Here is a 12,314-nt window from a genome sequence, read left to right on the forward strand (position 1 = left end):
TTTTTTAATTGTTCTCCCCCGCCCCCACCCCCACCCCTACTGGCGCATGCGCCCTACAGTACACGCAGCGCCTTTTTCAGCGGGGCGGAGTGAGAGGCACTAAAGCTATTCGTTAATTGCCCTGTGAGAGGCGGGACCTTCCCGCTGATTGGCGACGACGCGGGAGGCCGCGGCGTTTGGACCGGACGCAGTGGGCGGGCGGGAACGTGAAGTCTCCGCGGTGCCTTATGGGGCTGTAGGGAGCTGGAGACTTGTAGCTAGCCGGCGAACACTCTTTACAGCTGCTACCGTCTCTGCCGCCTCATGGCGGCCATCGGAGTTCACCTGGGTTGCACATCAGCCTGTGTGGCCGTCTATAAGGTGAGGGAATGAGGGGCTGGGCTAGGGGCCTAATGTCAGCCACCCCGTTCTCTGAGTGCGAGGCAGGTCCTTTGGTTACCTGTGGCGTTGTGAAAGGCATGTCACCGGCCTAGGAAGGTAGCGCAGAGAAACGCTACTGCGGGGAAGTTTCGAGGCCAAGGGCCGGGCGGACCCGACCTCCTCCCCTGCAACCCCCGGAAAGCCATCTGCGCTTTGGCGGAGGGTCATGGAGACGCTGGCGCGCAGGGTCCGAAGGAGGCCCGAAGCTGTCTCGGGGACCCCGTGGTTTCCACGAGGCCCGGAAGGGGGCGGTCCCGGGAACGTCAAGGCCACAGGAGACTCAGAGCGGTCTTGGGGACGACCTGGGTTCCATGAGGTCTAGAAGGGTCTCAGGGACGCCGCCGTGGTTCCATGAGTCCCGGAGGGGAGAGGTCCCCGGGACGTCGTAGGCGCGGGAGGCCCCGGGGTTGGGGCGGGCCTGGGGACGTCAAGGCTGCAGAAAACCCTGTGGGTCTCGGGTGTAGTGGCCGCAGGAAGCCTGGAGGTTTCAGGAGGTTTGCCGGGAAAGGGTGAGGTGGCCGTGATCTGGAACTAGAGCTGTTGATCCCGTGCAGCATGTGAAGCGAGTTGATGGTGCGTCGTCTGCGCTGACTTTGGTCTTTCTGCTTTGGAGAGTAGTGGCCTTCCTCTCAGTGGGGAGATCGGAGGAACAATAATACTGCACTTCTTTGACACTCACGTTTAAATGTCAAATGATTTGTAAGGAAAAGGCAAAGGGATTAGTGCCACTTCATCTTTTGCAGAAAGGGGAATAAAAATGTATTTGTAGAGAAAGGAAGAGAAGTAGAAAGGGTGGTGTAATAAGACTTATTTTTGGATAAAGATAGGTTGTTACTATGTTCCAATTCTTGACTATGCAGAGAAGACAAAAAAGATGTGGCAGTTCTTCATGGAATGTTGGCCTTGTATAATAAGTCCAGGAAAATAATAGTGGCAATTAAATCTACAAGTTTAAAAAAGTTTTCATAGAGCAAGTTTTCTTTCCACATATATGGCACAGTAACACTGGCAGAATATGTCTGAATATGCCTAATGAGCTATATATTTCATTCAGAAGAACTAATACAGTTGTGTGTTTTTCTCCAGGATGGCCGGGCTGATGTTGTTGCAAATGATGCAGGAGACAGAGTTACTCCAGCTGTTGTTGCTTACTCAGAAAATGAAGAGGTACTATTCCCCTGCATTTTTGTGCCTTGAAATAAGTAAAAATTACATGCATTGTAATATATTACTCTTTTTCAGGTTGTTGGATTGGCAGCAAAGCAAAGTAGAATAAGAAATATTTCAAATACAGTAATGAAAGTAAAGCAGATTCTTGGCAGAAGGTATGGAGTAAAATATTACTTTTACATATGGTAATAAAAATGTGTTTATACATTTTAAACATAATGTGGAATGAAGCTAGAAACACCATTTTTTTTTGTTGTTGCTTTTTACAGCTGAGTCATTTCAGAGAGTACCTCAGTAGGCTGTTTCTTTTGATGATTAGTATTGAGTCTTCTCAAGGATGGGATTCACTCAGACTTGCTGACAGGTCGTATTGGCAAATGCCAACATTCCTTTAGTTCTGACAGTTTGTGTCATTCAGAGGTGGTGATTTGGACTTTTTACTTTATATTTTTTAACTGAGGGAACTTGAAAGATTTTGTGGGAATTTGACGACTTCATTGCCTTGTAGTTGAGTTTTGCTAAATCTGCTATATTTGTTCATAATTTCTGTAGACACTATGGGTTTTCTTCCTTGGGTCCTTTTGTGACACTTTGAGGGAACTAGCTTTTCCAGTGGCTTACAAATTTAATCACTAGAGAAATAGCTTAATTAATGTTTTGAGTAAGAATCAGGTTAATCATGTTATAACTTTAATTAAAGAGATTAAAGAGGCTTGCTTCCCCAGACTCATGTCTCCTCAAATTATAGATTCCCACTATAATTAGGGGGGTTTCAGTTTCACTGGACTAGTAATACTTGATATAGTGTTTTTAAGTTTTCAGAGTGTTTTCACATCTATTATTTTATTTAATCCTCTCAAATCCCTATAAGACTGGTAAGGTAGGTTTTAATCCTTCCCCGTCTACAGATGAGAAAATCAAGGTACCCTAAATTAATTAGAGGGGTGAACTAGATCGGACTGCAGTTCAGGACTTATAACCCTTAGCCCAGATTGTTTCCTTTCTATGTTGTTCAGTTGAGAATGTAAATAGAAGTCTCCTTATGTTGATGTTAGAATTTTGGGATTATAGATTAAATTTAATATTTTTTATATATAAGGTATTTTTATTATTCCTTACCTGCATGTAGTTAAACTGAACTTTACACTTTTTTTCCCTTAGGATATCTATGCAGTAAGCCAAAAACTATAGTATTTCAGAGTGAATTCAAATTTTTGTGACGATGAAGACAAATTAGTTGGTGTCAGAGATATTCAAATTGTAAATAAAAAAGCAATGAGTTACAGATGTTGAAGCTAAATTCACTGTAAGCAGCTGACAATATGATTTTTTTAATTGAATTTTTTGAGTAATTGTACATACTGTTGTAAGAAATAATACAAAGAGATCATATGTATTACTGGATTTACCACTTTCTCCAATGATAACATCTTGCAAAATGTAGTGTAGTATCATAAGCAGATACATTGATCCAATCAAGATCTAGAACATGTCCATAGATCTATATCCCCTGGTAGCCCTCTTTGTTTTATGCTGCTGTTTTGGGGTAGACAGTTGGAATAGTGATGTTGTTGTCTTCTGGTATATTACACAAAAAGTATTGTATTAATAGGAATAACTTCTGGCTCTAAAAGTTATGTTTTAATGAAGGAGTGCAATGGTGACAGTCAGATGGGTAGTAATACATAGCCACAGCATGCTGCTTAGGCCAAGATTAGTGAAGGATGAGCACCCCTCAAACAAACTGCTACACCATGGTTCTGCTAGCACTTCTCCAGAGTAAGCTGCCTCATGCTCCAGGTGTTCCCATCTCCGTCTGTCTACTTACAAGACAATGGTGATTTTTACAGACACTCAGTTGTACCAGGTTTCAGCCTTGGAAGCATTCTGTCCTTCGTGGAAGAGCCAGTCCCCTTGTTTATCAAGCCAGTAAAGCCCCTTTTTAGTCCCTGGTCCAGTGTCCATCCTGGATGAACTCCCAGAGTTGGGCTTTCTCAATCTTGGCATCCTGCTTGTTTGCGACCTACTTACAGGTAGCATTGCTTAACTTGCTGCCGCAATTATCCTTACTGTAACTCTCGTTCCCCTGTGGCTTTCCAGCCAGAAATTTGGTCCTTGGACCTGGCTTCTCAGCAATTAGCCCTGAGAGGGAAGAATCTGCTGTCTCCTGGAAATAGACTGAAAGCACCCAGAGTTTACCCACACCTTCAGATTTGGCGCCTTGCTGCCCAGGAGCTTTCTTCAGCTAGCCTTCCCAGTCCACTATGGCCAGTTCCAATAGCAGTGCGGGCATCCGATGGTCCAGACAGGAGACACGGACTCTTCTCTCCATACTTGGCGAGGCAGAGTATATTCAACGCCTCCAGACTGTGCATCACAATGCAGATGTCTATCAGGCTGTGTCTAAGCGAATGCAGCAGGAAGGCTTCCGCCGCACGGAACGTCAGTGCCGCTCCAAGTTTAAAGTTCTGAAGGCATTATATTTAAAGGCATATGTTGCCCATACCACAAGTGTGGGTGACCCACCACACTGTCCATTTTATGACACATTGGATCAGCTTCTCCGAAATCAGGTAGTGACTAACCCAGACAACTTAATGGAGGATGCTTCTTGGGCCAAACACTATGATCAGAACTTAGGGGTCTCTGACACCCCAGGGGAAGAGGGAACCAGCATTCTGAGAGCAAAAAGCACTCAGGCAGCAGATCATCAGCCTATCTCGAAAACAGTTAAGGAATCAGATGAGGATTGTCAACTGAGAATCAGTGACCAGATGCAAGAAACCAGTGACCTTGAGGACTCCTGGGATGAATCCTCAGGCGCAGGTAATTCCCAAATGTGAAGGATTGGGGTCCCAGAGTCACTTGGTTCTAAACAGCAATATATGTTTGGATGGTGTTCCTTTCAGCATCGTCCCTATTTTTTTTACCCATTTCCCTCTTTTTTAAACCTAACAGTAAGATAAGGGGCTCCAGATATTTAAAAGCTATGATGCTAGGTATGTAAAATATTAGAACTCTTTAAATGTAGAAGTACTCTTTAGAACCAAACTATTTTGGAATTATTTATAATGGCTAATTAGGCATTTGTGGATATAGAGTGGGTTGGATAGCTAAGTGGAAAGGGGCTCAGGGAGGTAAGGGGGAGGTGTTGGAGGTAAGACTACAACAAACTAAAATGTCCAGACTAAGGAAATGAATTCTTCCCAGTCCCTTGTGGAAAGGCCTTTCAGGAATGACCACAGTTTGTAATTGTCTCTCAACTCTGCTGCTGGCTCCATGCATTCCATTAGCAGGAATGTCCTCTCTGCAACATTGTTGCTTTGTTTTTCAGGGTGCTCTCAAGGGACCCCCAGCTACAGCAGTTCCCACCACCTTTTCAGAGGTGCAGTTGCTCCCTGTCAGAGCAGCCCCATGACCAGACTGGGTGTGTCCGGTGAGCCCAGTCCCTGCACCAGCACCAGCCGAAACACTCCTGGGGTGGCCTCCACACAGCAGCCTCCAATCTCCTCCTCCGGAGTTCCTTTTGTTTCTGGTGGGGATAGGCCTTTGACCAGTGAGCCTCCTCCAAAGTGGGCAAGGCGAAGAAGGCGGTCAGTGGCCAGGACTATTGCAGCTGAATTGGCAGAAAACAGGAGATTGGCACGAGAACTCTCAAAGCGTGAGGAAGAAAAATTGGACAGGCTGATTGCTATTGGTGAGGAAGCCAGTGCCCAGCAAGACGCGGCCAACGAGCTCCGCAGGGATGCCGTGATCGCAGTCAGACGCTTGGCGACAGCAGTGGAAGAGGCAACCGGTGCTTTTCAGCTAGGGCTTGAAAAATTGCTTCAGAGGTTAATTTCAAATACCAAAAGTTAGGAACTGATTATAAAAGGGTGTATATCCTAAACACTTGCCTTTTGGTACCCTGGCTCCTTTTCCATATCCTCGGAAAAAAGAGTAGATGAGCCATAAATATGCAGAAGAGTAGGAATATACGTGCTAGTTGCTTTTCCCAAACTTCTCCACTAATTGGAAGACTTTGGGTATGTGAGAGGTGGCCTAATGGAAAACGGATGGAGCCAAGTCCAAAAAGCTAGTTAGCCCTGGCTTTGTCACTGATGTGAGGGAATTTAGTTTACCTTTCTAGACCAGTTTCTTCAGTAAAATGGGACCTAGCTAACAATTCTTGACATGCCTACCTCACAGGGTTGTTGTGAGGATCAAATGGCTAATAGAGTTGAAAGGGTTTAAAAGTTTGAAAGCACTATACACATATAAGTTATTAATGTATATGACCTTGGCCAAGGTAAGGCAAGAGTGAGGCACAGTAGTTAACAAGATATAGAATTATGGTTGTATACCATGACCTCATTGCTTGAATATATGTTTAACCTGTTTTCTGGAATTTGAAGTCTTTATTTTTTAAAAACCCTCTATAGTTCAAGACTGCTATAGACACAACATGTATTTGTATCTTTCTGTTATTTTCACTGCTGTGTCTGTGACATATGACATACCTACTAATAAGCGCTCAGTAGTCATGCCATCTTTCCCTCCATTTTCATAGTTCTTCATCTCTATAAGGATACAATTAAGAACTGACAGGGAGCCCCAATCATGTGTTATGGTTCATATTGATAATCTGATACAATGAGATATTGGCTGTTTTATAAAATACTAAATCTAAGTAAATTCTTTGCATTCCATATTATTTGGGGCCCTTACATGCACAATTATATATCTTTAAGTTTGGGTTGCTATTTCAATATCATGGAAAGAATTTGAATTATATCAGTTTCCCAAGTTCTTATAGCTAATTTCATTCTTTTCTGTTAGTCTTGTTTCTCGTGTTGCAGAAGGAAATCCCTAGAAAACTTCCCTTCTAGGGAACTTTCCAAAGTCATTTTTCTCACATGGTGTAGATGAAAAATCACCTAGTTAGTGGCGTACAGTGGAAGAGAACAACCTTGGGAACAGTTGAAGGTGGTGTAAATAAAGACCACCTGCAACAGATAACTCCTTTTAGGCACAAGCTCAACAAATACATTTCATTTTTGCCAAAAACATACCCTTTGGGATGTAGAAAAGTGTTAAGCCATATTTCCAATTTAAAAAGTTTTTCTTCATTCTAGAGGCTGGAAACATGTCTGAGCATGTTGGGAGAGGCTTTATATTTTGCAGGCTGTGATACTTAATGCTAGAAATACAAATAGCTGAAGAAACAGTCCAGAAAACAGTGGGAACATACCTAAATCATGATGGCAAGCAAGTGAGCTGCTCTGATGAGTGGGTGATGGACGTAGGAGACAGCTGGTATGGTAGCATACACTGGAATCTAGTTAGAACTCATAGGTTCTAACCCTGTCACAGTTACATTGGCAAATCATTTGAATACTCCATTATATGGAGGGTTAGGTGTCAGTTAAAACTAGGTAACACTAATGTAGGTAGGTAGACTTTTTTGAAAAAACAAGGAAGTATTTGGTGAACAATTAGGCCTTTACTATATAAATCTATTAATGGTAGCAAAACACATAAGCAAGGATTTATTTCAGATAATAGAAGTACTGAAGTACAGAAGTGGAGTTAAACTTTGGAGGTAGTACTATGAAAAGTAATGGGTGAAGTAGCCTTAATGTGGAAATAAAACTAAAGGGAAAGGCTTAAAGAAGTAAAGAGAAAAGGGGAAAATATTGTTAAGAGGAAGAAGGTTGTAATAAGGGAACATTATATTGAAAAACAAGCTCAGAAATCCTGCCTAAGCTCTAGGCCCAACCATTACTACTTGTCCATCCTTAGGTGGGTCATTTCACCATTCCGTAACTCAGGATTCTCACTGATAAAGTGGGAAATTAATAACTGTCCTACCTACCTCACTGGAATGTTGTGAGCATCAAATAAACAAGTGAATGTAAAAATACTCTTACGCACATAGAAGGCACCAAACTGTGACAGTAGTGGGAAAGAAAACCCTGTAGCACGTTAGTGCTGGTGTGTGCCAGGTCCAAGGGCCTGCTGACTGTGCAAAGACAAGAGGAAGAGAAAGTGGTATTGCTGGTAAAGGTTGTGATACAATGGTAGGATTAACACTCTGCCTCCTAAAGATGGTGATGTAAATGAGGTGCTGTGTGTACCAATCTCCCACCACCCTTTGCTTTTCTGTTACATAATCCTGGTGTGGACAAATAAAGTTTTTACTTGTATGTAGTTGTGGGTCACTTCACTACTTTTCTGGCACTATCTGTGATCATTTGCCGTCACCTGCATTCTCCGCTTTCTGTTTTTCTGCTGGCTTATCTTCAGGGTCTTGCCTCTACATGTCCCTGAGAACTGTGTGTGCTTTCTGTCCTCACATAAGCGAGGCCCTCTTTGCATAGCAGTTGAGAAATAATTTTCCATTTCTAACAGTTCTGTGTATTCCATAAACTATTATTTCCCAGCAAATATCTTGTCTGAGTAGTAGATAGCCTACACATAATAGGATAAATTATCCTGGTTGACTTAAATTCTGTACTAAAAAAAAAAACAACTGGTAAATGTGCACAGATTATAACACTGGTACAAAAAAAATCACTATGGGCATACTTCATCTTTTTTTCTCACTCTTAAAACCTGTTCCTTCTCTACCAATTTTTAGATGATAGAGGAGGAAGTATGAAGAATATACAAATATTCAGACAGAGTTCTAAGCCAAATTTGTCAATTTTCAGCCCCTTGAGTCGTATTTATACAGGTTAGGGTCATCAGATGTTCAGTGACCCTTCAGCAATTAGCCACTTAATTTTCACTTATTAAACATTTAACACTGGCCTCTGAACAGAATAGCCACAGCCCCCTGGAAGAATAGTTTGAAGGAAGGATTTACTACTTAATTTCTAGATGAAATTAAATCAAGGATCAAAGACTCCTATTTCTGCTCAAGGGACAGAAGTACTTGAATCATGTACCTTTTTACTGCCAGGCAATTGGGTAAAGTGTGGACAACTATACCCTGATAGAGAAGATTTGGGATCAAATACTGACTCTGCCCCTTATTAGCTAAGTCATTAATCCTCTGTGAACCTGTTACCTCTGAATTAATACCTGCCAAATTAACCCCATTAGTTATTGTGAAGATCATGTGAGGTAATACATGTGAAAACATTTTATAGTCTACATAAACTGGTATTACTATTTTGAACAATGTAACACCCAGTAGTTTTTTCATTGCCATGCACATTTATGTAGTACCCACTTTATATAGTACATTGTAGATCCATCTACCTGTAATACTCGGCACCTTTTCGTATATAACATTAGTACTTTTGCTCATTCTTGATTTTGGATGTTAATTCACAGACCAAACAACAAAGATGGTGTTAGGCCAGCTGGTTTGCCCTTCGTATCCCAGTGGTTGTGTTTTGAGATTATAGATGTGGAAGTATGTAACAAAATCATTGATATGAAAATTCACCACCAAATGTATAGCATCTTAATATCAGCAAGAGCAGAACAAGTAAAAGCTATTTTCAAATGCAAAGATTAATACTTTAATAGAATTACTATAACCATTGTAAATATCCATTCATGTAATCAGTGTAATACTTGAAGTTTTTTTAATATTAAGCAGCTTAATTTTGTTTATTTTTTATATTTGTTCAGTCCTATTGAAAAATACAGTGTTCTTTAAGCCTTATATATGAATGGTACTGATTTTAATACATAACTATCTTTATCTTTATGGACAGCTCTGATGACCCGCAGGCTCAGAAATACATCACAGAAAGTAGATGTTTAGTGAGTATGGTTCTATTATTCCCTATTACACAAAGTAATTACTAAGGTACTTACCTATAATATGGGTTTGTAGCTTTGTATTTTTATTAAAATTATTCCTTATTTAACACACTTATAATTTTCTTTTAGGTCATTGAAAAAAATGGGAAATTACGATATAAAATAGATACTGGAGAGGAAACCAAATTTGTTAATCCAGAAGATGTTGCCAGACTGATATTTAGTAAAATGAAAGGTATTGAGCCGAAGAGAAAATCTTTTAAAAATTGACCTTAAAAAGTTAGATATATTTTTTGACCTGGGGAGAAGCAGATGATTGAACAGATTAGCAGTAAGGACACCTGAACTCTGTATCTGACTGGGCCACTACTTCTACATGACCGTGGTTAAATGACTTAACTCCCTGACTTTGGTTTCCCTAGAAGTAATGTAAAAATGGTTTGGGCCAGATTAACATTTTTAAAACTTCTCAAGATGAAGCGGCTAAATAAATGCAATAAAGAGTGAGTATCTGTCTCCCTCTTTAAGATCGACAGTATACTCTCAATATTTAGACAGGTTACATAGGTCTGGTTTCGTCACCACTTCAGACAAGGGCTGGAGCTAAGTTATGTTCTTTGGAACAATTTAGGAAATTTTGGAGCAGGTTATTGATAAAGCTCACGTCAGCTCTAGGATTATGTCACGAACGCATGGGATGTAAGGCAGCCCTTTAATGTGTTGTACTGACATTGTGCTATTTGTCTTTACATTGACACATTAGAAACTCATTCTCAGTGAAATGAGTCTAATTTGGGAGATGGTTGAAACTTTGAAGCTTAAAAGCTGGGCACTTAGAACTAGGGCATAGTACATAGTTCTATGTCCACAAACTATACTAAAACTACAAAAAGTAGTGCATGGTTTAAGAGAACAAGAGTAGAAAATCAACAGGATGGGACAAACAAGTGGACTGGCAAATCTTTGTAGTTAGAAGATCTTTGCTACAAATTGATAAACTCAAGTATCACTTGACATATTTTTGTGTCCATCAGAATTTATTTTTATTTTATTTTTAATGTACAGAAACAGCACATTCTGTCTTGGGCTCAGATGCAAATGATGTGGTCATTACTGTTCCATTCGATTTTGGAGAAAAGCAAAAAAATGCTCTTGGGTAAGTATAATATGGGATTTATCTTATTTGCTTAGTTAAAGGAAATACATATTTCACAATATTATCATATAGTAAAAAATAAATCGCATTTGAAAATACCTTGGGCAATAAAAATATATTTGTAAATATGTGTATATAGGTAAATAGTATGGTAAAAGTATGTTAATGATCACTATTTTCTATCTTTGATGAAATGGCAAGACAACATAAAGTTAGATGTACCCTTTTAACTGTTTTGATTGAAAATGTATTTAATTATCAGGTTAAGTTGATGTTTATGAGTCACTTTGCCTTAGTTTTAGGTAATTAGGGTTTATGCTGAAATTATATAAAAATACGCAATTTTAGAATATATTTGTAAGTATTTTTTCACCTTAGATCTAAAGTTTGTAAGCATGGGCATTTTTGAAAGCTTTATTTTCCTTGCTCAATATAAGCACATGTTTTTTTCTTTGTTAAGAAATTAGACTCGGAACATTATTGTTTTAAATGGAAAATGATCTACTCTTACAGAGTTACATCTGTTTCTTGTGTTCTGTATCTTATAAAAATCATTACTGTTCATGTTCTAATTACTAAATCTTATTTGCTATTGCATAAAATCTTTAGCAATCTTTTCTAAAATGTAAACTTGAACATATGATATTAAATTCATTGAAAGCAAATTGTCCACAGGGAAGCAGCCAGAGCCGCTGGCTTTAATGTTTTGCGGTTAATCCATGAACCATCTGCAGCTCTCTTGGCTTATGGAATTGGACAAGACTCCCCCACTGGAAAAAGGTAAAAACCATATTTGCAGCTTTAAGTTTTCAGTGCAGAAAATATTATAGATTATAACAATTATATCAGTAGAGGTGATTATAAAATGCAGTGGTTACAAGTCTTTGTGAATGAAAAAGCATCAAAACTCTCCTCTAGAGTTTTTTCAATAGGTGAGCATGATGTCCTAGGAAAGCAGAGAAAGGGCATAGCAGAATGAAAGGTTGGGCTTCCCTGCCCTCCTCTTGTCACCACATTTTGTCCCTTTAATGGAGAGAGATTTGAAATTTGTAATCCTGGCCATGTTCCAACCCAAGCTAGGACACTTAATTTTACTACCAATTTCAATTATTAAATGTGTTTATAACCAGTGAGTAGTTTTATATACATTCATCTTGGCCAGAGATGGCAAGAAATCCAGCATGGGGATTTAAGAATTCTTTTGACTATGAAATAGTAATACATACTCCTAATTTAGTTGTTAAAGTTGTCTTATTTGTTTAAGATCTTATTTATTTATTTTTAGAGAGAGGGGAAGGGAGGGAAAAAGAGAGGGAGAGAAACATCAGTATGAGGGAGAAATATCGTTTGTTTGCCTCTCACACAAACCCCATTTTGGGATTGAACCACAACCCAGGCATGTACCCTTGCTGGGAATGGAACTGGCAAACTTTTGCTTTGGGGGAAGACACCCAACCAACTGAGCCTCCACACATGTCAGGGCAAATTTATAGATCTGACAAACCATGCAACTTTAGAGAAATTAATTCAGATGTGTTAATTTCCCCAAATTGTTTCACCTTATTCATATTTCACACCTTGAGTAAAAATGTATAAATCACAAGAAATTTTTTTTAGGTAGATATGAAATATCAGAAATTATGAATTTTGATACATAGGAAGTTAGCTCCTAGTTTTGCTTATGTTTCATTTTTATAGAGTATGTTATTGCAGTAGTAACTTGGATAATAATAACACAAAATTTCTGTATTTAATTCTCTTACAATCACAATTCACTATAATCACAAATCTTTTCTGTATTTGAAAAGTT

General features: G+C 39.5%; 1 protein-coding gene across 4 annotated transcripts in view; it reads left to right on the forward strand.

Moving 5' to 3' along the window:
* Positions 1-212: 212 nt before the first annotated feature.
* HSPA14 (heat shock protein family A (Hsp70) member 14) overlaps positions 213-12,314 on the forward strand; it is a 31,786-nt gene continuing 19,684 nt past the window's right edge. For 2 of the 4 annotated variants that reach the window (XR_006787867.1, XM_045857873.1), the window contains exons 1-8: positions 1,532-1,587; positions 1,663-1,745; positions 3,691-4,416; positions 4,925-5,423; positions 9,300-9,348; positions 9,478-9,583; positions 10,414-10,504; positions 11,180-11,284. Coding sequence is in view for 3 of the 4 variants with exons in the window: in XM_045857873.1 (XP_045713829.1) it covers positions 3,855-4,416; positions 4,925-5,423; positions 9,300-9,348; positions 9,478-9,583; positions 10,414-10,504; positions 11,180-11,284 (1,412 nt within the window). In the remaining variant the exon portion in view is untranslated. Of the gene's footprint in view, positions 361-1,506; positions 1,588-1,662; positions 1,746-3,690; positions 4,417-4,924; positions 5,424-9,299; positions 9,349-9,477; positions 9,584-10,413; positions 10,505-11,179; positions 11,285-12,314 lie in introns of those variants that run through there. The other 2 variants (XM_045857875.1, XM_045857874.1) reach the window with 2 other exon arrangements.

Source organism: Phyllostomus hastatus, unplaced genomic scaffold (genome assembly GCF_019186645.2).
Source record: "Phyllostomus hastatus isolate PE091 unplaced genomic scaffold, TTU_PhHast_1.1 phas_scaffold_1674, whole genome shotgun sequence".
In the NCBI taxonomy this organism is placed as follows: Eukaryota; Metazoa; Chordata; class Mammalia; order Chiroptera; family Phyllostomidae; genus Phyllostomus; species Phyllostomus hastatus.